Below are 24302 nucleotides of genomic sequence, written 5' to 3' on the forward strand. Positions count from 1 at the left end.
TGGTAGCGTCGGTTTTTATTGTTATTGCCGGTTGAATCTTATCTGTAGTAGGCTAAGTAGAAATGCAAAAATAAAAACGAAGCCAATACACAAATTAAAGGGACTCCTGCAAAGGTGTATCTTTTGAAAATCTGTGCGATCGTGCATAAAAACAACAACAACAACAATGGCTTATTAGGGCAAATAAGGGGTTTTGACCACAATGAGCTGTAGAAGGTTGTGGAAAAAAAATACCATATTTTTAGAAAATGGCAAATCTGAGATATATTTTTTCCCTTAATTCCAAAAGAAAGAAAAACGTCTAATACAAGTTTCATTTGCTTCCTCTTTGTTGATTTGTAATCCTTTAAATTGGGTCAATTGTGGTAATTTAACACCTTTCCAGTTACGCACCTGTACTTCGTGTAAGGAGAATTTACACCAGTCACTATAACATTAAATATTTCATTGTGAAAAAATGAATTTGCAATAACACAACCCACGTAGAAACTAGAAAGGAAAATCAACAAGGTTTGGCTGTGACGCTCTCTGTCGCTAAATCTTGCGCTAATTTACACTAAATCTATTTGTTCAACTGTTGGGGATTTGTGTTAATGACGTAACATTGATAAAACTAAACACACTAAATGTTGCAAAAATTGGTTCTAGGGGTGTGCAAACTTTTGCAAACCATGTGAAATATCCGTCCGGTGTGTGTAAGCTGTGTGTGAACATTTTTTTGACTTTTGTTGTGTTAAAAGTTGGGGTTGGTTGGGGGGTGGGTGGGAGGTGTGGGGTGGGGGTATTTGTCATTTAGACCTCAATGGCTCAGTGTGTCGGGGGTAAAGATGACGTTTACAATCGTTGTGATAATGAAGCTATTGCTCAGAGCTGACTCACGCCGAACAACGGCCCTTTTCTTCTGCTGCTGATCCTCAGTGCGAGCAAACAGAGATCCGTCCAGATACCAGCGCCAGCGGCTTAGAGGAAGTTCAGAATTCTGTTCATCCGATCGTTCCTTGGCTTTGTACAACTTCCACTCAGTGCCGTGTAACTTTTATCGTAAAAGATTGTTATTGCAACGTCCCAAATAGTCCGTGTTTTATTAATTATATCTCCACGGTGAAATCGGTGAAGCCCTTCTTCCCTTCGTTCACTAGCACAGGTCTTTCGGTCCGAGTGTGCCACACCAGCACCTGTAAAATCACACAAGAACGTTCTTCAACAAGATAAACTAACACTCCAGCTCAAACTGTTACTCAATCCGCTCCTCACTGCTGTAAACTAACCATCGTTAGATGCATCAATAATAACTGTAGTTCAGTCAGGACCACTTGAGTCAAAATAAAGACAATTCTTTGACATATTTCAATTTTTGATTTGCAAGCTTATAAAATTTACATTTGGCGGTATGGCTCTGTTCTGAATTCCCCATCCTTTTCATGAGCTCCATGAAAGCTAGTCAGGGAACTGCAGCAGCTTCGTGGGGGGACGATCTCCCATTTAACTGGGAAAGCAGCAAGACAAAATCCCCCATTTAGAACAGAGCCTGCATCAGTGACAACAGAATGACACTGATTAAGTTAAACAAAAAGTTTCAAGGAGGAGCTACAGTAGGGGTGGAGGTGGGTTGCAGCAATGCAGAGGAAACAGCCAAGCAGACAGACTGAAAAAAGCATTTAAATAGGGCGCCTTGTTTGAAAGGGACCAATAGTGCGCTTAGGAATCAGATCAACTGATGGGCAGGGTTAGAAAATTGACATCAGCTGATAGCCGAGCTTGACTATGTGGTCTGCCTGAACTGAAGCTGAACGCTATATTAATAGGAATAATCGTAATAGCTAAAGCTACGATTATTAGTAACAGGAGGTGATGAAGAAAACGTAGGAGTAGAAGCGGGAATAGAAGTAGGAGTAAAAGTCGGGGGAGTAGTTAGAGTTAAATGAGGTGTAGACAGAGTAGAAGTAGAAGAAGAAGTAGGTATAGAAGGAGTGGAACGAGGAAGTAGAAGCAGTAGAAGTAGGAATAGAAGGAGTAGGATGAGTAGGAATAGAATTAGTAGTAGAAGAGGTAGAAGAAGAAGGTGTAGAAGTAGACGGAGCAAAAGTAGGAGTAGAAGTATTAGAGGTACAGTAGTAGTAGTAGATGTAGAAGGAGTAGTAGTAAAGGGAGAAGGTGTAGAAGAGGTAGAAGTATCAGCAGTAGCAGTAGAACTGGTAGAGGGAGGAGTAGAAGAAGTACAAAAGATAGAAGTAGGAGTAGAAGCAGGAGTACTAGGAGCAGTAGCAGTAATTAGGTCAGTAATACACACACTGTTGTGAAATTCTCTTCCACACTAAGAAAAGAAGTGATTCTATGAGCTGACCTTTGTACAGTTCTCAGCTTTGGGCTCCAGCTCGCTGAGAGTGACCAGATCCCCCAGTAAGCTGCTCTCCTGATATCCTCCTTTAACCCCGTTTAGTTTAAAGTAGGCCTGATGTTTGCTGAGGATGAGATGGAGGTTGACGGCGAACCCGGCCATGTCGATCGCAAACGGCCGCCGAGGGTCGAACACGGTGCTCCAGCCGTACACTTTTCCCAGGTTGTTGATTTTAGGCGACTCGTAACGTAGGCCGCCTACAAAGGCGACGGGCCAGACAGAGACCTTCTGGGTCGAACGCATCTAAAGAAAAAAAAACGCAGGCGATCAGGAGGTTACAAGATCGGTTATTTCCTGCTAAATAGGAAAAAAATCACTGATGCAGCCCTAAGTTACAGACAAGAGTGAAATTACCATCTGTTAATGTGTTCCTCTGTGGAGAATGCATTCGTCCTCCAGAATTATTGGCACCCTTCCAAAGAATATTTTGCAGATTCACAAAGATAAAATCAAGAATAAAACAGAAAATGACCGTTGTTCGTAAGAGTCTTATTTTTAAAGTCACAAAAAATGTTAAAAGATTTTAATTTTTTTAATACAAAACATTTAATGTAAAGATTTTTTTAAAAATGACAAAAAATTCAGAATTGTTCCCCTGGCTGTAAATATGAGGAAAAATGGCTTTACATTGTTTATAGGTTCATCCTTTTCATAAAGGGTGCCAATAATTCTGGTATCAGCGCTAAGTAAATAACAGTTCCACGTCGATGATAAAATGTTAAATATCTGTAATTCCGGAACTTCCGTCCTTCTCACCTCCTCGAACAGCTCGAGGCTGTATGTGTTGTCATCGTCAGCAAAATACACAACCCCCTGGTGGCGAGGCGTACGGCCAAGGTTTTCTCTGAGCCAGCGCAGGCCAAGGTTCCTCTGCACCGTTCCACGCGGTACACGGTTACCCCTTGCCTCCTTGCGCATCCGGTGAACTCGCGGCGTCTCAACGTTCAGGTGCGTGTGATTGAGCCCGGAGCTCCTCAGCAGCCTGGAGACGAGCGGCGTCCTGCGTGGAGAATCTTCCACCACGATCCAGTGCAGGTTGGGGACATGAAGGAACGTGTTGGTGAGGCGCGTGAGCTCGGCTTTCTGCACGGATCGGGTGTAGGTGGGCGTGATGACGTGGATGATGGGCAGAAGGTCGGACCACGGTGCGGGACGCCCCAACGTGCGGCCACGGCGGACGACGTTATCTGTGATGCACTTTTCTCTGATGTGATTCTTTTGTACTTTCGTTACATCTGTGAAGGAGTAATAATAAGACCAAGACAAAAGCGAGGAAAAGCGATGATTGTTATTACATGACGTGCATGATGTCATGCTTTACCAGAATATTTAACAATTAAGGTATAAAACACAAGAGGGTGTACTGTCAATGGAAAATATTTTTTATATAGATACATTAAATGTAATAAAACATGATATAACTCATTCAGAGAGAGATGTTTATATGGTGATTTACTCTTGAGTGTGACGGGCTGTGGAGTTACAGGACTCTGATGCCACATGTTGATGAGTAAAGTCCATGGCAGCACAATCAGGACAAAGGCAAGGATGTCTCGTCTCCTCGGCATGTCCAAGTCTTGCTCTACGCCATGTGGAGAGAGAGAGAGAGAGAGAGAGAGAGAGATCTTTTTGTCATTTCATCCCCAGTGAATGTCTCCACAAGCCACAATCACAAGTTACAGCTGTCTAAGCCTATATATCTCCACCGCACCAGAACTGTGGCAGCCATGTTGTTGGAAAAGCTCAACAATCATCACTTTGTTAATTACCGAGTCATCGAATCTGCTGAGTAGCTTGGCACCGATTTCGTTACCACACGCCAATAGACTGAGGATTAGTTTGCGAAAAATTCATTTCACATATTATTGTGATGTTTAACACACAAATCAAGTGAGTGGAGAGAATTGTTCCAAATAACCCAAGATATCAGAGTCTCTAGGACAAACTGTTCGTCTTAAACACAGGTAAAAATATTATATCAAGGCGCCAAGCACTTATTTTTCTTTGATGAAATGGAATAGAACAATCAGGTTCATTAGCTCAGTCTCAATTTAGCTGAAACTCAAAGAGGGTGAAGGTCCAAAAGCAGATCTGTTCTCAGTAAACAAAGGAAAAAAATAATTATTAGCAGACCAAGCAATTATTTAGTCCAAATTGTACATTTGTTCTCAATAAGCCAAGGAATCAGCATATCAGACTTCAGGGAAAAAATTAAGGTTCTTCTGTTTTAGTGGAGAAAAATAAGTGCTTGGCCCCCTATTAAATAATCGCTGCTGTCCAAGAGATTGAGATGCATTTAATATGTTACCCAACTTCAAGACCATTACTGAAGAATGAGAATAAAACAAAAGGATATGAACATGAAGGACTTACACGTGTTCAGTAGAAAATGCTGGAGTAAGCACTTGAGCACTTCCATCGTATTACGGATCTGTAACACACAACGCAGAAAAGTAACAGGTCAGTGGAACAGTGCAGGAGGCAGCATCGAGAGCTCCAGGGGTTCCTCCATGGACTTCTGTTCCATCCAATGGGTTTATTCTTACCTAAAATCCACTGCAGCTCAGACAATGATGGAGATTAAAGATGGAGCATTAACTTATAATAATAACAAGAAGTAATGAATGAATGAAAATTATTTTCTGTGTCTAGCTCAGATTTAAAAAAATCAGCCATACTCACGAACCATGCGCAGGTCCTGTCGCTTTGCAGTGCTCGTATGCGTCTGTCAGCTTGAGAGCGACTCCAGCCTGGCACTGAGGCCGGTGCGGGGGCAGACGCGCGTGGTGCCAGGGCCTGCGGAGACGAGAAAAATCATCCCTTTGGAAGAATGTCCCCTCTCATCCGAGCAACAGAGGCACCGATTGTGGACGCTGATGGAGACTGGCAAGGCAGAACAAAGAGAAGAAAATACAGCCTAACAGGCTCGAGATCTCCTCAGTCAAGTGTCTAAAAATATGAGAGTGCGTTTTTGTCTTTCGCATCACGTGGCTTGGAGGGAGAGCGGGGGCTTCTGGATGGGCGCTGTAACGTTCATGAATATTCATGAAGGCTTCAGTGGAAGAGAAGAGAAGATGTGAAGTACTACATCGGTATAAAAGCTGCACTTACTCTCGAGTCCTTTCAGCAGGACGCAGGAGGTCCCAAACACACACACACACACACACACACACACACAGTAAATTAAGGTCATATACAAAGTGTCCTAGATTCAACATCTACCCCATTTCCACAAAAAAGGTCAACTTTTAAATAAATGAATTCCACGTCCTGTAATTCCAGCTATTTTAAATACAGATTATTAATAGTTTATTAATGACAGACACAGAACAGAGAGACGTTTTCGCTCTAAATGTTTTATTTAATTAATTAATCAAAGTCAGAGTAGTTTTGTTCGCCTGCTACTAAGCCCAGATATCGTCCCCTGTCCCAATGTAAGGTTTGAGAGTAGAGATGAAGAATAAAACCGGTTCAAACCAGAACGGATATTATCTCTAAATGTGCAATGAAGACTGGAATAATTCCTAATCATTATCTTCTGCCAAGTTTTACAGCAGAGGAACACATTTGAGGTTCACACGAGTTCAAGGCACAAGTTCAGTGTCCTGCTCCTCTTGAAATTTTGTGTTTACTCAACTTTTATTACATCATCATCATGAGTGAGCTAATTATTAATAATGGGGATTAAATTGTGCTCTAAAACAGAATGTGTGAAGCTGATTTTTAACTGTGTGTGCTCACAAATGAAGTGATGACTAATGGCTGTTGCTATGACAACTGAGGGACCAAATCTGGAAGCAGACAGCGATGTGACAGACAACTCTCTGCCTCTCCCAGTCTGCTCTCTCTCTCTCTATGTCTCTCTCTCTTTCTCTCTCTCTCTCTCTATATATATATATATATGTCTCTTTCCCTCCCTCACCCCCTCCCTCTCTCTGTCTCTCTCTCTCTCATTCTCTCTCTCTCTATATGTCTCTCTCTCTCTCTCTCTCTCTCTCTCTCTCTGCTTATGTAACTGTGACTGATGTGAGAACTCGGTGGTGGGTTGATATATAAAGATTTCTGGAATGTTCAAACCCACATGGTCGTGTCCCAATTCTGCTCAAACACCCCCAGAGACTAGTTTAACATCCAAATCCATATTCCACATGTCCACTAATCGATTTGCAAGTTCAAATTTAAGAGTGAAACTCTCCATTGTTTTCGTTTTTTTCTGAAAACGTGTTTACCAAGCAAGGAAATTTGCATGCAGGGAGTCAGATTAGTCAGAGCGCACATTTGAAAGAATAAAATATGTATGTATTTTTCTTTTTTTTACCTGTGATGCTCCTCTGAGCTGGTTCAGCCCAGTTCTGACTTTCTGCTCGTCCCCATTCGGATGTTCGAAGATGCAACACAAGGCCAGTTTACTGTGTCCTCTAAATTGAAGGCACACTGATTAATGTTCCCCTTTCAGGCACACAAAACAGGGTTCAGGCCTGCAGAACACACCGACACACAGCTAACTTATAAATCCGATTTACAACCAGCACACACCCTCAGTGAGCATGCACACTGCCTCTCCCTCTCCTCTCCTCTCTTTCTTGCTCTCTTCTCTCACACATTTAAAAGCACATCACATCGTCTTTCTCCCATACGGACACACAAACATACACACACAATAAGTATATACACACACACATAGTCTTGTCCTTCAGCTGCACTCATGCACGATGCCACAATCAGGTTTTCACCATAAATATAAGGATAACATTAGACATCCCAAAGCCTATAAAGGAGTGTGTGTGAGTTTGCGTGTGTGCGTGTATGTGTGAGTGTGTGAGTGTGAGTGTGTGCGTGTGAGTGTGTGCGTGTGAGCGTGTGTGTGTGTGTGTGTGTGTGTGTGCGTGAGTGTGTGTGTGTGTGTGGTCTACATTAATCATTTTTTCCACTTTGTAAACAAATAAACTTTCAATTTTTGCAGTCTGGACAAAATGATTCTTTAAAAAAAAAAGATTCATGATTTCAATTCAAGTGACTCAATCACAATCAGAAGAGTTTTATTATGGAGCTCCATTTACAGCCCTGTAATCTGCAGTCGTGTATTCATGCAGTCTTCACAGTTCCCTCACAACAAAACTTCCCCCCTGATGGAATTCTGCAATCTGAGCTTTAGTCCCATTGCACTGATGCCTTGAACTTTCCCTTTAGTGCCAAGTTCTGTTAGGGAAGTGGAGCAGGACTAAAATAATCCTAGTGGGTTTAAAATAGAAATGCATGAGTTTAACCCACCAATATGTACGTGTGGGATTTGCATCTGCAATTTATTCACAGTTTAATCTTTCAAATGTAAAAAAACCTCTCTTTTTTTTTTTTTTTTATCTTATTTCCTCACTGTTTTGCACACGTGATAAGCCTTGCACACCGAAATGATTGACAATCCGGCAGCCAATCAGAGTTCAGGATCAGGGATTTAGGGCGGGACCTCCTCCAAGAACAAGCGGTTTTGAGCTAGTGTGTCTCGAGCAAATGGAGGTACATTTTCTTTCATTTATTCCGAGAAATTAGAACTTAAATGCATTTAAATGCATGTTTTTCTTTTGTTTTAAACACGAACCTATGTGTATAAAAATGATCTGCACCGTATGTACATCCGTCGCTGTTTGCATGTCCTCTAACGATTCTTTGAATCGACTCTTTAGTCATACTGACAAGTATAAATATAAATCTCTAAAAATTAACCTGCAGTTTTCTGTTATGCCGTCAGTGTTTTTGCTCGCATATAATTGTAAGAATGAGTCGTCTCATGGTTTGTGAAGAATAACAGCTGACGGGCTGGAACATAAACGAATCGACACTTATATGAACGACTCGTTTATGTGAACCGATCGAAGCGATTCAGTTAGTAAACAGGAAGAAAATCTCAACATTGGCAATAATGGAACTTTTATTTATTTATCTATTTATTTATTTATTTATTTTTGGATTAGGCTTTTTCAGTGTTGTTTTTATTCTAATTCTCCAACATCTTGGAAATGTTGTTATTTGTTATTTTTAAACTTTTTCCCCAAAGTAATTGACATTTGTAATTGAATAGTAATGAGTTAGTTGTATAAACAAATTAAATCATGGTGCTATTCTGATTTATGAGTGTAAAGAACGTTATATAATAAACCCTTATTAATATAATAAATAAAGTAAAGTCAAATTTAAATAAAGTTATAGAATAAAACCTTTATTATATATTTATTAAATGAACCGTACCTTTGAACACAATGTGTGTCGTATATTTATCAGTGGTTTCTATTTTCTAATCTGTTTCTAATAAAATCTTTTGTTGTTCCGATGTATATTCTTTTACAACGTTTGAATCCGAGCTTACTTTGAAAGGTAAAACGTGAATCGAGTAGATTGAGTTTGATTCTCCCAAAGAGTCAAATGTACAAAGCGACCGCCGACGTGCCATATTTATTTATTTATTTATTAATTGATTGATTGCTGTGGTTTCAAGGACAAATTTAATAAATCTGATCATCAGATGGATTTAAAACTTCTGTTAAAGTGCAACCAAAATTTTGCATGACTGAGTTTTAGGGCTGGTTTCCAACATCTGCCAATAATACTGAAGAACTAGTTTACTTGATGCTTTTATAACTTATTTCTTTCTTTATTTCCAAGTGCCATCAGTGATGAGCAGAAGAAGTTCAGATTTGTTTAAGACCAAAAGAAGCTGAAGGAACGAACCGCTGATTGTTCTACAACTTCAGGGTCTACCTCAGGATTTGGATCGAATCTGTCCTGTGTGGAGCTGAGATCATTCTCGGCAGATATATTCGCTTATCTCCTCTTAAAGGTTTTGAAGGGTCTGCAACTGAATTTTTTTCATCTTTCAAAACATTCCTCATCTCAGTGGTCTCAATCATGGGGGCTACCGGTTATGGCTATTACCGCTCTGTCATTTTCACCTCAATGTTTTTGGGTTACTTGCTTTACTACTTCAACCGGAAGACGTTCTCCTTTCTGATGCCATCGGTATTGGAGGAGATCGAGCTAGATAAGGAGGAACTCGGTGAGTCTCGATTGTTGCAGTAATAGCTGTGGAGTGTCCCTTAATGTTTGGGAATCAGTATGTTGGCTATATTCTGATATCACTATCAAGTTGTTTACTTAATGATAATATGTAGACAAAATATACTCTTTATTTTACTGCATGTTTATAAGATATGGAGTTTTGCAGAAAGTGTGATCTTCAGTCTTTAAAGAGACACCCCAATCTTCTGTCTCAGGTCTGATCACGAGCAGTCAGACCCTGGCATACGCTATCAGTAAGTTCATCAGCGGAGTGCTGTCGGATCAGATCAGCGCACGCTGGCTCTTTTCCTCCGGCCTCCTCATCGTCGGAGCCATCAACGTGCTCTTCTCTCAGTCCTCTTCCCTCACAGCCTTTACTTTGCTCTGGTTTCTGAATGGCCTCGGCCAAGGATTCGGCTGGCCGCCATGTGGCAAAGTGCTGCGCAAGGTAAGGCAATTACTATGTCCATGCCCCGGCTCACGTTTCAAGACATTTTGACAACATGCGATCTTATCCTTATCCTTTTCCCATTACAGTAGCTCAGCGTGCACCTGTTTTTCAGTGTCGGCAGCACTTTAGCGTTAGCTTTCAAATCAGTGTTAGTGTGCAAATCAGGTGTCACATTCTTTAATTTTCGTAAATAATTTTGCCTACTATACTAGACTATATAGAGTCCAGCTTTCTTCAACATCATGGGGTATTTTGTGTAGACTCATGATATTTGGGAGGTCACGGGGGGTGAATACTTATGCAAAGCATTTTAAGTATGTGAGGGTTGAGTATAAATAGGCTTTCTGAATGTCTTACATTACAAAGAATGGCATTTCACTCACACACACACACACACACACACACACACACACAGTGTCCTTGTATGGTTTTGACTAAGTACATGTACAGAACAATTTGTACAATACTCACAGCAGTGTGTGTAAAGACTATGTAAAAGTGTCCCCCGTTTTCCCGCCGCAGTGGTTCGAGCCGTCCCAGTTTGGCACGTGGTGGGCCGTTCTGTGCTGCAGCATGAACCTGGCTGGCAGCGTGGGTCCCATCATCACCACACTCCTGGCTCTGTACTACAGCTGGCGGAGCATCATCTGCGCCTCCGGTGTCATCTGCATGGCCTTCGCTTTTGTCTGCCTGCTGCTGGTGAAGAACGAGCCCAAAGACGTGGGTCTGCCCAGCATCCAGCACAGCACCAAGAAAGGCAAAGGCAAAAAAGGAAGTAAGGGTTCGATAGATATGTTCTCCTCTTTCGTCAACATTCTCACACACTACTTTTCCTTTTCCCAACCTGCTGCATAATGCCATCCAGAAATATTTCAATGGTGGTAGCAAAACGACTTTAAATTCAGTATGAAGGTCAAAACACTACAGCGACTCTCTGCTGAGAGACGCACGGATGCTGAGACAACACGCCACGCCTCTTTCAAAGGGTTTGATTACAGTTCTATAGAAATAGTTATGCAACAGGAAGTAGTTTTATTAATGACTGTAGTTTCTGTATAATACTGTCTTAAGCCACTCTCTGTCTTTCCTCACTCTGAAGCCGTGAACGATGAGAGCACGTTAAAAGAGTTCCTGCTCTCTCCGTACCTGTGGGTTTTGTCCTTCGGATACTTGGTGGTGTTCGGGGTGAAGATCGCCTGCACCGACTGGGGGCAGCTGTTTCTCATGCAGGAGAAAGGCCAGACGGCCATGATGGGTACGACTGCAGCACCACAGTCCGACGTTTTAACCTGGAAGAAAAAAGCAAAACAAAACCTGACATTTTTAAAAAAATGATTAATTAGTAGATGTGTACATTGGTTTAAAAGTTACATTTAATTGTTAGATATTTGTATTAAAGTGTTTAATTTAAGGAGCTGTTATCAGATCTACAGTCATGCCCTTGATTCTTTTTTTTCTAGGCAGTTCGTACATGAGCGCGCTGGAGGTTGGTGGTTTTGCTGGTAGCCTCGCAGCAGGCTTCATCTCTGACAGAGCCGTTGCCCGGGTGTGTGTGTGTGTGTGTGTGTGTGTATACATTTTCCTACAACCAGCAACAGCTCAACAGTATAAACTAACCACTGTTTAATTGTGGTTTAAACAGCAAGGACTGGGCACGTACGGCAACCCCCGACACACACTCCTCCTACTCATGATGGCAGGAATGTCCTTGTCCATGTATCTCTTCCGAGTTACCCTCACTCCTGATGTCCCAGAAGTACGTACTGCATCTGATTTTATTCTGTACTAAATAATTTAAAGGTGATTTGATCCACATTTTTATACGACCTTACTAGTACGAACAAAGTGTTCTCTTTTCTTCTATGTAACAAATGATTAGTATGGACATAGAATTTCAACTTTACTGAATCTGTATTCATTATTTTCTGTCCATTTAGGAAGCTCCGTTGTGGGTCATTGTTCTCCATCCAATCTCTGTCCTCACTGGGCTGTCTGAGAAAGAGGTACACACACACAAACCACGCCCCCTTTACTACTAATGATACACACACACACACCACGCCCCCTTTACTACTAATGATACACACACACAAACCACGCCCCTTTACTACTAATGATACACACACACAAACCACGCCCCTTTACTACTAATGATATACACACAAACCACGCCCCTTTACTACTAATGATATACACACAAACCACACCCCTTTACTACTACTGATACACACACACACAAACCACGCCCCTTTACTACTAATGATACACACACAAACCACACCCCTTTACTACTACTGATACACACACACAAATCACGCCCCTTTACTACTACTGATACACACACACAAATCACGCCCCTTTACTACTAATGATACACACACAAACCACGCCCCTTTACTACTAATGATACACACACAAACCACACCCCTTTACTACTACTGATACACACACACAAACCACGCCCCTTTACTACTAATGATACACACACACAAACCACGCCCCCTTTACTACTAATGATACACACACACAAACCACGCCCCTTTACTACTAATGATACACACACACAAACCACGCCCCTTTACTACTAATGATATACACACAAACCACGCCCCTTTACTACTAATGATATACACACAAACCACGCCCCTTTACTACTAATGATACACACACAAACCACTCCCCTTTACTACTACTGATACACACACACACACCATGCCCCTTTACTACTAATGATACACACACACAAACCACTCCCCTTTACTACTACTGATACACACACACAAATCACGCCCCTTTACTACTAATGATACACACACAAACCACGCCCCTTTACTACTAATGATATACACACAAACCACACCCCTTAACTACTACTGATACACACACACAAACCACGCCCCTTTACTACTAATGATACACACACACAAACCACGCCCCTTTACTACTAATGATACACATACAAACCACGCCCCTTTACTACTACTGATACACACACACAAACCACGCCCCTTTACTACTAATGATACACACACACAAACCACGCCCCTTTACTACTAATGATACACACAAACCACGCCCCCTTTACTACTAATGATATACACACAAACCACGCCACTTTACTACTAATGATACACACATAAACCACGCCCCTTTACTACTAATGACACATACAAATCACGCCCATTTACTACTAATGATACACACACAAACCACACCCCTTTACTACTAATGATACACACAAACCACGCCCCCTTTACTACTAATGATACACACACAAACCACGCCCCTTTACTACTAATGAGACACACAAACCACGCCCCCTTTACTACTAATGATACACACACAAACCACACCCCTTTTATTACTAATGACACACATAAACCACGCCCCCTTTACTACTAATGATGCATACACCATGCCCCCTTTACTACTAGTGATACACACACCATGCCCCCTTTACTACTAATGATACACACACACAAATCACGCCCCCTTTACTACTAATGATACACACACACAAATCACGCCCCCTTTACTACTAATGATACACACACACAAACCACGCCCCCTTTACTACTAATGAAACACAAACCATGCCTCCTTCACACAAAAAACTGTCAGTCACGCCTCTTTTTAAAGAGCTGTTATTTTAAATGAGATTCCTGCCTTTCCTTCCACACAGCTCTGGATTTTAACTCTCGGTGCTGCTTTTGGATTTTCGTCGTACGGCCCTATCGCGCTGTTCGGGGTGATTGCTAGCGAGAGCGCTCCCTCGAACTTCTGTGGGACATCACATGCCATCGTAGCACTTATGGCAAATGGTGCGTCTTATATCTGACTTACTGCTTAAGATTATTAAGAAATATAATCTTAGGATTTACATTTAAAATACTCAATATAACAACATGCTTGTTGTGAAGCATTCCATAAATGCTTTTTCTGTGTGTGTGTGTGTGTGTGTGTGTGTGTGTATCAGTTGGGGCGTTCCTTGCCGGCCTGCCATTCAGCACCATCGCCAAGCGCTACAGCTGGGACACGGCCTTCTGGGTAGCGGAGGTGACCTGCACCCTGACCACTGTTTGGTTTTTCATGCTGCGCAACATGCGCACGAAAATGGGACGAGTGGACGAGAAGAAAGACTGACACCCCCCCCCCCCCACCCCCCCACATACACACACAGAGCCCAACTACAATACTGAAACCCTGCCAATGTGAAATCACTGAGCTACAACAAAGCAACTCAGCAACTGTGTATCATCTCTGCTCCGAAAAAACATTTCTTCACTTATCGTATTTGTCTTTAGTAATAAGTTTGTCTAAATGAACTCGGCGTGTTCTACACTGAAGTTCTACACTAGCAACTGGAACTTGGGGTTGACTGAGCTAATAAATATCTATACACTGAATTACTGAATAAATAAAAATATAGAAAGCTGGTGCTTGAGCTAAAAAATTAATTGATGAGAAAAATAAAATCTCTTGCATTCGTGTGTTACAATTTTCATCTGTTAAGAATTCAGTGAAGCAGACAAACAGATATTATAAACAGATTTTAAAAAATAATATGATTCAGGAATATGGCACCAGACATTTTATTTCAAACACAAACATGTCACTTGCACTGCTTATAACAACTGGATTCTATCAACTATGCGTCGATCAGCAAGGCCTCGGTGCTGCAGTCGAACAGGATCCTGCCGTTCACAGTTTGGCTGTTTAGTTTTAGAAACTCCATCACTTTCTCCTTCTGCTCTGGTGAAGCGGTCTTACGGAACTCGATCACTTCGGTCAGGAGATCCAGTAGCCTGTCTCCTTTTTTATCTCCAGGTATGAAACACTCAGTGATGTCCATCAGGGACTGGAGTTTGTAGTTTTTGTAAGGGATTTTTTTGGAATCCAGAAAGCTCTTGATTTCGCTGGTTGTCAAGTTCTGCACAGTTCCCTGCTTGTACATCTGATCTTCACACACTTCTGCTAGCCTGGCCCATGCACATTCACCTGCAGGGAACGCTGTGTGTTAGCAAAGCTCTCACTCACTCACTCCTTGTCCTGTGCCTCAGATTGAAGTAAACTGGGTTTGTTTACCTGCCAGCAGGATGAGGAGGACTTTGCCATCTTTGTGCAGTAAACTTCTGTAGAAGGAAAGCGTGGCCTCTGGATCCTCCACATAGTACAGCATCTATAATAAAACAGTAAATCAGGCTCTTCAGTCTTCAATAGAGCAGAAAGCCATTCCTGTGTTTATACTTAATATCACAGTCGATATAATATATTTATTATATATATCGTAAATATTTCATCAAACCAAAGGAATATCCAGAAGTGCAGGTACGAACCTGAATCATGTTAATAAAGTGCATCTTCTTCTCAGAGTTCCTGGTCTTCCATTCCTTCTCAAACTCCACCGCAGTCATCTCATTAAAAGTGAAGTTCACGTAATCGAGTCCGGGCGTTTTGGATAATAAAGCTAGAAGAAATAATGTCACACACCAGCCTAAGTCTACTCTATAGTCTAAAGAGCAAGAGCAGGTTCACATTCAGTTACTGTTATGCTGCAGAAACGTAGGATTTCCTGTTAGAAAGTCACCGACTCACCATTTTACCAATTTTATGCTTAAAAAAGTCTAAAAGATGACTGGAACCTTTGGGATCGGTGGCTTTAAACGAATAAAACATTCACCTTTGATTTCATTTATGAATTCTTTTATTTAATTTTGTTTTTGAGCCACTCAATTCTCATCGACCGTATGTTGGAACTTGAAATTTTCAGACCAAAAATAATAAAGAAACAGCACCACCTGCTGGTTACAAGCAAGAAAACAATTTTTTGCTCATAACCATTGCATAATTTGTCCTAAAAATCCTGGGTATTTAGTCTCAGTGAGGTATTTCTGAGTATTTAAAATACACACTGGAGTGTAAAAAAAAAACACACTGTGTGTGTGTGTGTGTGTGTGTGTGTGTGTGGGTGTGTGTGTATGCTTAATATTCACACATTTAAAGGCGAAGTTCCTGAACTCTGAACGATTTTAGAAGAAAGCTTAAAAGCTTGACATTAGAGCAAAGGTCTAGAAATTGGTTTAATAATCTTATATTTGGTTAATTAAAATATTCACTCTGCTTAGACTGATGATACTTTAACCTGCTAAGATACTTGATCTTTCTGGGATTCTTGTTCATTCTTTACCTTTATGTTTGTTAATCATGACGTCGCTGGGCTCCACCACCTCGTTCTCCACTTTGGCATCTGGGTGCATTTTGTGCAGCAGTTTGAGAATTTCCAGGTCGATCTCACCTGGAGAAAGACGACGGCTTTTAAGAAAGATGATGCAGATCCCTTTATGGAGCTCCAACCACGTGAGAAAGAGTCAACCTACCTGATCCGGTTCCTACTCCCATCACGTTCAGAGTGGATTCTCCTGATCCGATGCTGCACATGGCAGAAAGAGAGAGAGGATGATAGAGTGTGTTTAGAGATATAGAGTCGCTTTGTGTGTGTGTGTGTGTGTGTGTGTGTGTGTGTGCGTGTGTGTGTGTGTGCGTGTATACTTGGCCAGGATGTCTGGAAGAGTCGTATGGATGAAATCTTTCATGCACTGGTGTTCGGCAGAATTCGCCAACAGCAGCTCAAAGGACAGAAAGTATTCAGAATAGTCGTCCAGAAGGCTCTGCATCTTTATTGTTTTTATTTTTTTCCTGAAATACGGAAACGTTGTAGCTGTCAGCTCGGATTGCACAACATAGTGGCGTCAAGCAAGAAGCATCGTTAAACCAGTTTGATTGAAGGTACTGATTTTCTCGTATCACACCCACATACACATATACACATATATTCATACACATATACACACATACACATATACACACACACTTATACACACACACTTATACACACACACTTATACACACACATACACATATACACACACACACACACACACACACACACACACACACACAAAGCGACTCTATATCTCTAAACACACTCTATCATCCTCGTTCGCCGTGACAAAAACACCTTTTTTTCTTCTTCAATTTACATTTTTTCTGCTTAGTACATTTGAATTTTACTTGCAAATGATAACATTTCCTTAATATTTCCTTAAACTTTTTTTTTTCTTTTCCCTCCCGACATTGTTTTTACTTTCAGTTTCTACATGTTGTAATTTCCTTACAACTGTCTGCAACTGTCTGGTTCATAATGTAAAGAAAAATAAAGTAAGAAAGACATTTGGTGCATTCACATAACAACGTTGTGTGACGGATCATTTTAACTGCCTTTTGCTAAAGTTTGCATTTCCTCACAGGCGGTTCAAAGAAATTTGCAGGTCAAATTATCTGAAAGTTCTAAATCTAGTTTTTACATTAAATATGTATCATGCATTTTATTTCTGTACTGAGAATGTTAGAAATCTCTTGAAAAGGGTTTTTTATCAAAGACTGCATATGAATTTTAATTTTAATTTTAAAGAATTACCATAAAGAATTGCTTGCAGACACACCCACTGACACCCACACACACACACACCCACTGACACCCACACACACACACACACTGACACCCACACACACACACTTACTTGCTGTCTTCAGCCTGTTGTTCTGTGGACATGTACAGTTGTGCAGGAACACCCCTTCATCTCAGAATTTACGCTGATCTTTTTAAAGCTGTAGCTCCGCCCATGGCAAGATATCTAGTATTTACAGAACTGGATGCTCCTCCTTTAACTCAATAAAATATCAGACAGCAGGATGACTGTATATTAGCATGATGCCCTTTCAGAGCTGTATATATATGAAAATTGGAACATTACAGATTTATATTCATCTATAACTGAAGTTAAAACCTGTGTATGGTTTGAAAAATGTATTTGTGTATTAATCCAAGCCTTCACGTCATGCAGGAAAACCGTCTTGAAACTTTAACTTGACCCCAAACTGGAATTTTGGTTGAAATGTCAAGTAAATACTGAGTGTAAATAACGTTTAGCCGACTGCATCAACCCAGTGATTAAATATGAGTATAGAACACCTATAGGCAGGTTTATTACACTAAAATATTCATCCAGGATGTGTAGAGTTCACAATAAATAATACATGTGTAGGCTCTAGACTCAGAGAATACCTTGTTTTTTATTCTGCACAACATCCTGTTTCGACAGGAAATGAAATAGAAAGATCATGGATCAAGGCTCAAGGAAGCCAATTATACAACAACAAAAAAAATCTGGTGCCAGAATATTTTATAGACTTTAATGTTTGTCCCAAAAACAAAAGAGTTTCTAACCCTAACAGCCAGTGGTGAAGCATGGTGGTGGCAGCATATGACACCAAAAAGTCAGAGCGCTGTATGTATTACTACAAACCGTCACGAGGGATGCAAGTGCAGCCTGAAAGTTTTATTAAAGATGCTGGTACACAAATACAAGCTAATTTAAAAATTAAAAAAATTGATGGAGGTCTGATCGGAGCAAATCTTTGACGGTGGAATTTGTAGCTGTAGAAAATAGGCCGCTTATAGTAAAAAGCCTAGCAACAGTTTCACCAACAGTTTCACCTTCTACAATTCTATTACATCATAAATGAAGAAACCCGTCAAAGAAAAAAAAAGCGAAGTCACAAAGTAACAAATGCTATTACAAAATATGAATTAAGGGTTGTGTATACTTATGCAAACAGGTTACATAACTGGTCTTTTCCTTTTGTTTAGTCTTTGTACTAAAACATTTCTAACTGGCCTTTTTTTTATTATAGTTAAATTGAACCAAATTGTTAACTTTAAGCTTTTTTTTTTTTTTTTTTTCGTTTTATGGTTGATATCATGGCATCAGGCATTGCTGAAGGTTCCAACAGTCAGGAACACAGTGATCCTTCATCAACCCTGAACAGAACAGTCATGCAAAACCAGTAGGAGGTAGAACTTATTATCATTATAATCATCATCATCATCATCATCATCATTATTATTATTATTATTCACATAATCCTAAAAACGTTTTGATGAGTCAAAGCTTCAATGCGACTGATAATACAAATTATTCTATTCCTACCGAATAAATAATTTTCTTCAATTCTTGTTTTTCAAGAATTTTCAAGTATTCAAGTTTTTTATTCATTTAAGCAAGCCAGAGGCAAAAACAGTGAGGAAAACCACCCTGAGAAAACATACTGGAAAGGGCGTCACTCGCTGTGAATAAATAATGTCTCAAGAGGTTTTTACTTTATGCCTGATGTATCGAACTAAAGCAAATGCAGATTCGGGCAATTGGTCTTCAGCCCCATGAGGTTGGTATCATCCGGTCTTGCTTACTTCTTAAATGATCAGTTAATCCAGATAAACTGCTTAATTACACACACATCTGTATTTCCGTATTATTTATTATATATTTCTGTATTATTATTCTGTATCTTATTTTTTTTTCTGATTCAGGTATGATTTTTCCAAATAATCCACTAGAAAAAAAAATATATAAACAAACTGAATGAATTTCTGGTCTGGCTGAGAGTCTGATATAAATCGAGAGCATCTCCGAGAGCAGAACAGGGCTTGATGTCACTCACCATTTACTTTAAAGAGAAAGACATTTGCATGGACATTTACTAGGAATATATTGCCCCTAGTCTTGCACTTCATTCCCCGACAACCATTGATTATTTTCCTATAACAGCACATTCTGAAGTTTTTAAGATTTCCATTTCTTCCTCTTAAGTATATTTTGCTTCACGCAGAACTTTTCCATGTAAACTGTGATAGCAACTTATATAAAGTGTAAGTGTTTCCCTGTTAGCCTGCTTTTTAACCGAATACCGTGACATGCAATAAACACATTGTGGACTTTTACATGGCAAAATAGATAGATCTTGGTGAACTCAGATCAACTTTGGCATCTTGGTTTACCAGAAAGCCCTGCAAGCACACCTACACCTGGCTACAACGGACACACTTCAAGGTTAATTCAACTGTACTACAGTATGAATTCAGCAGGAGGACAAGAAAGACAACATGCAATAGCACAACAACAAGGTTTGCAATCTGATCTTGCAAGCACTCACCTGGCCAGGCATGTATGCAGCTAACACTTCATTATGTGAAGCTATTTTGCCTCAAGGCTCGCTGTATGTCTCCAGCCAAGATCCCCAGGAGACCGAGCTATTCCTAACATCAATTCATAGAGTTGTTTCAATATTTATCATAGCCTACATTGATGAATTCTGAAACCCATGTGCAAACAAGTCCACCAACACCTACAAATATGTCTTTACCCCAAACTACACTTACCACATTGCAATGATTAGAATACCAGGATTACGCTCACCTGCTGTCTGTCACACCCGGCACGTAAACACTTCATTATTTCTGTGTTAGGGAAAAGTGTTAACTGGCTATACTGGAAATTACAAAGCTACTCATGTTTCAGGTTCTCATTTCCATCTTGTTTGGTTATTCCCTGTTTTGGTCTTTTACCTGACTATGGATTTGTTTGCCATTTGTTTTTTAATACACTTTATCTGTATTTACATCCACTTCAGTCTTCAGTTTTTTTATGACAGATCACACACACGTTTTTCTTTCCATAAATGCATGGAATGTATGATAAAGAATAAAAGTAAAAACATCTTGCTTGGTTGCATTTATTTACTTGTATTTTTTTGGCTGTAAAGATTCCTTATGCATATCTATAAAAAAAAAACATTTTGGATGCTCTCTATGTAAGGTCTAATCTTCGGCGAGGATGGAGAGAGCGAGACTTTCACCAACAGATGAAGTTACCTAGAGAATAATAGGGCAGTACTGAACAGTATGTATTATTCAAACTCTGTTGATAATTAGACTTAAATTTGAATCTTGAGATATAAGCTCCAAAGGACAAATATTACAAAGCAATTATTTGCTTTGCCTTTAAAGCAATGCAAATAGGAATAGATAAAACCGTTAGGATACTAAATATTCCCTTTAGGATGGTGACTAATAACTACAATATAGACTTTTTAAACACAACTTGTTTGTTTCCATTTTCCATTTAAACCAGTTTAGTGGAAAAAGAAACATTTGAAATATATTTAACATTTGGAATTGTTTAACTGTGTAATTTTAGAAAGAATATCAGAATATTACATAAAGATGATATTCAATATGTAGATGAATTGAAGGAAACCTTGATATAGTTTGTAGTTCATTATATGAATAATCCAAACCAAACCTTTGTTTTTCGCTGATCGTTACCATCGTTGTCAGTAGATCTTTTGAGCCTTTATCCTGTTTCTTGTTCATTCAACAAGACAGTCAATTAAAACACAAAACAAATGTAAAATATCACTTAAAAAAGGTTTATTCAGTAGAAAATGATGAAGGGGAATTTGTTGACTGTGCAGCCATATTGATGCTTTAGGACTCACATTTTTGAACCTACTAAACTCATTTGGGCTTAAACAAAACATCACTAGAGCAACTCTTCGTCTTAATCATACGCTAGATTTAATAATATCACACGGAATAGATGTCACTGATATAGATATCATACCTCAGTGATGACATCACAGACCATTACCTCATAATGTACACACTACCTGTAGAGCAGACTAACTGAGTCTCACCACGGTATTGACTCGTTACAACTATTATTCTTACCACTAAAGACAGAGTCACAAATAACCTGCCTGATGTGATGTGACCGTGTGATGTGACGTGACATACAGCTAAGTACGGTGACCCATACTCAGAATTCGTTCTCTGCATTTAACCCATCCAACGTGCACACACACAGCAGTGAACACACACACCATGAACACACACCCGGAGCAGTGGGCAGCCATTTATGCTGCGGTGCCTGGGGAGCAGTTGGGGGGGTTTGGTGCCTTGCTCAAGGGCACCTCAGTCGTGGTATTGCCGGCCCAAGACTCGAACCCACAACCTTAGGGTTAGGAGTCAAACTCTCTAACCATTAGGCCACAACTTCCCCTTGATCTGTCTGGACTTCTTACTGTACCCTTAAACACAAACGATCTAGATGTAATAACAGCATAGGTGCGATATTCACTTGCACATTGGACACTGTTGCCCCCATCCGGTTAAAGAAAGTTAGAGACAAAACACCTGCACCATGGTATAATAGTCATACTAACACCTTCAAGAGAGAAACCCGTAACCTCGAGCGAAAGTAGAGAAAAACTAAATTAGAGGTTTTTAGAATTGCGTATAAGGACAGTATGTCCAGCTATAGACAGGCTCTAAAAACTGCTAGGGCTGAGCACCTTAGCAAACTCATAGAAAATAACCAGAACAATCCCAGGTTTTTATTTAGCACAATGACTAGATTAACAAAAAACTACACCAGGTTACGTATGTAACCCGGTTCCCTGAGAAGGGAACGAGGCGCTATATTTCTAGGGAACTCGACGCTGTGTCAGGGCTGACACGATGGGAACTCCAATACCCATGCCTCCACGCACCGGTGGATGACTGTGCCAGAGGTCGTGAGAGAGCACGAGCAGACTGGGAACAGACCATCAATGGCCCTACAGGACCTGGGACCCTGGAGTGGGGTCCAAGTACAGGTTATAGAACCTGATAAAGGTGTGCGGAGAGGACCAACCTGCCGCAGCACAAATATCATCAAGGGGACACCCCTGGCCAAGGCACTGGATGAGGCAATACTTGTAGTGGAGTGAGCCCTGATGCCGAGAGGAGAGGCAAGATCGTGCACCTCATAGGTCTGAGCTAATGGCCTTTACCACCCAGTGCGCCAGGCGCTGAGTGGAAACCGGATTACCCTTATTCCGGCCCTCAAGAAAGACAAAAAGGGCGGAGGAGTTACTGCACGAGCTAGAGCGGTGGACATAAGTCCTCAAGACCCTCAGTGGGCAAAGCAAATGCAGCCTCTCCTGTTCCGCTGACTCATGGGGCGGGGGACAGTAGGCTCGCAGTATGACTGGACAGTCAGCCATCCTGGGCACCCTAGGGACATATCCTGCCCCAAGGTGCAGAATAGCCTTGGCCATGCCAGGGGAAAATTCTAGGCAGGCGAGGGCGATCGACAAAGCCTGCAAATCCCCCACTCTCTTGAGAGAGGCCAAGGCTAGGAGCAGAGAAAAGCAGTCAGAAACCTTTCAGAGGCTCCATGGGCTCAAAGGGGGCTTCCAGCAGCCCCTCCAGGACCACAGAGAGGTCCCAGGAAGAAAGGCGTGGTCTGCAGGAAGGCCTTAGCTGTCTGACACCACGCAGAAACCAAGAGACCAGAGGGTGCCTATGCAAGGAGGCCCTGAGGACAGGTTTGTGGTTTGCAGCCATGGCAGCCACGTCCACCTTTAAAGTAGATGGGGACAGGCCCCGAGAAAAGCAAGACTGCAGGAACTCCAGCACTGTACTGACCAGGCAGTGAACTGGATCCTGACAGTGTTCATAACACCAGAGGCGAAAAAGCCTCCACTTCAGAGCATCTAGCTTCCTAGTGGAGGGATCCCTAGCATTCAGTAGAGTCTCGGTCACCTCAGATGAGAGGCCTGCCTCTGGGAACTGGTCCCTCTCAGGGGCCAGACCCAAAGCTTCCACATCTCGGGGCAGGGGGTTTGCCCCCTGCGCCTGAGAGAGGAGATCCTCCCTGACGGGAACATCCATGGAGTGCTGTTCAGGAGAGAGGCTATGACCATGAATCAAACTGGAGAGGGCCAACAAGGGGCAACTAGGAGTAGGTTGATCCGGTCGTGGCGCACTCTGGCTAGGACTTGCGGGAGCAGAGAAACCGGGGAGAAGGCATGCGGACGGAGCCTCGGCAACGTCCATACCAAGACTTCCAGGCCCAAAGGGAGAGGGATGGGAGAGGGATGAGAGAGGGAAAGCCACGACGGACAGTGGGTCAACTCCTTGGAGGGAACAGGGGCACAGATGCACACCTCTTAAAATGCTTAGATTGCAACAAACATGTTTTTCTCGCCTAGCTTTCCCTAAAATATATATTGTTCTCTCCCTGCACTTGACAGACAGGACAAACAATTGACACACATACACAAAGCGCTTCCTGAAGACAAAGAAGCTAGAATAATGTGATGTAGATGCCCTTATATGGACATACTGGTGCGTAATCACATCATCACGTGTCCTTCCCGAGCCATTAAATTGGCGTTTTTTCACACAGAGCTTCAGACACAACTTCCTCACAGAAGCGTTCCCATAGCGTCAGCCCTGACGCAGCGTCGAGTTTCCTCGAAAGGGAACCAGATTCTTCACTGATAAGATTCTTCACTGATAAAATTGAAAGCATCAGGAACAAAATAGTTAATGTTCAACATGTGAGAGAAGCTTGTGACTCAGTCTGACCTAAAGCTCTACACTCAAAACTACAGCGCTTTACAAGTACAGGACAAGAAGAGTTAGATAAACTTATTACTACAGCTAAACCAACAACT

At 41.2% G+C, this 24302-nt stretch overlaps 3 protein-coding genes across 6 annotated transcripts; 1 reads left to right on the forward strand and 2 right to left on the reverse strand.

Moving 5' to 3' along the window:
* Positions 1 to 7: 7 nt before the first annotated feature.
* b3gat1b (beta-1,3-glucuronyltransferase 1 (glucuronosyltransferase P) b) lies at positions 8 to 10501 on the reverse strand. Of its 4 annotated transcripts, none has more exons than XM_060896748.1 (8): positions 10371 to 10501; positions 6717 to 6876; positions 5085 to 5194; positions 4772 to 4829; positions 3855 to 3980; positions 3155 to 3633; positions 2345 to 2641; positions 8 to 1175 (listed from the first exon to the last, which is right to left on the reverse strand). In XM_060896748.1, exons 5-8 carry the CDS (start codon positions 3964 to 3966, stop codon positions 1089 to 1091), a joined length of 975 nt encoding a protein of 324 aa, XP_060752731.1. In that variant the 5' UTR covers positions 3967 to 3980; positions 4772 to 4829; positions 5085 to 5194; positions 6717 to 6876; positions 10371 to 10501; the 3' UTR covers positions 8 to 1088. The 4 variants fall into 4 exon arrangements, with proteins under 4 accessions (XP_060752731.1, XP_060752729.1, XP_060752732.1 ...); XM_060896746.1 differs by having other exon boundaries at positions 5085 to 5518; XM_060896749.1 differs by having other exon boundaries at positions 5081 to 5518.
* slc37a4b (solute carrier family 37 member 4b) lies at positions 7868 to 14365 on the forward strand. Its single transcript, XM_060896743.1, has 10 exons — positions 7868 to 7912; positions 9056 to 9446; positions 9664 to 9896; positions 10422 to 10674; positions 10999 to 11154; positions 11360 to 11445; positions 11542 to 11655; positions 11837 to 11902; positions 13582 to 13720; positions 13876 to 14365. The coding sequence occupies exons 2-10, from the start codon at positions 9299 to 9301 to the stop codon at positions 14040 to 14042; spliced, it is 1362 nt and encodes a 453-aa protein (XP_060752726.1). The 5' UTR covers positions 7868 to 7912; positions 9056 to 9298; the 3' UTR covers positions 14043 to 14365.
* A 110-nt stretch (positions 14366 to 14475) lies between these two features.
* Positions 14476 to 17600, reverse strand: LOC132863767 (histamine N-methyltransferase-like). The gene is made up of 7 exons (XM_060896750.1): positions 17480 to 17600; positions 16449 to 16595; positions 16277 to 16329; positions 16087 to 16194; positions 15236 to 15366; positions 14985 to 15078; positions 14476 to 14897 (listed from the first exon to the last, which is right to left on the reverse strand). The coding sequence occupies exons 1-7, from the start codon at positions 17509 to 17511 to the stop codon at positions 14548 to 14550; spliced, it is 915 nt and encodes a 304-aa protein (XP_060752733.1). The 5' UTR covers positions 17512 to 17600; the 3' UTR covers positions 14476 to 14547.
* Positions 17601 to 24302: the final 6702 nt, after the last annotated feature.

Source organism: Tachysurus vachellii, chromosome 20 (assembly GCF_030014155.1).
Source record: "Tachysurus vachellii isolate PV-2020 chromosome 20, HZAU_Pvac_v1, whole genome shotgun sequence".
NCBI classification, from domain to species: domain Eukaryota; kingdom Metazoa; phylum Chordata; class Actinopteri; order Siluriformes; family Bagridae; genus Tachysurus; species Tachysurus vachellii.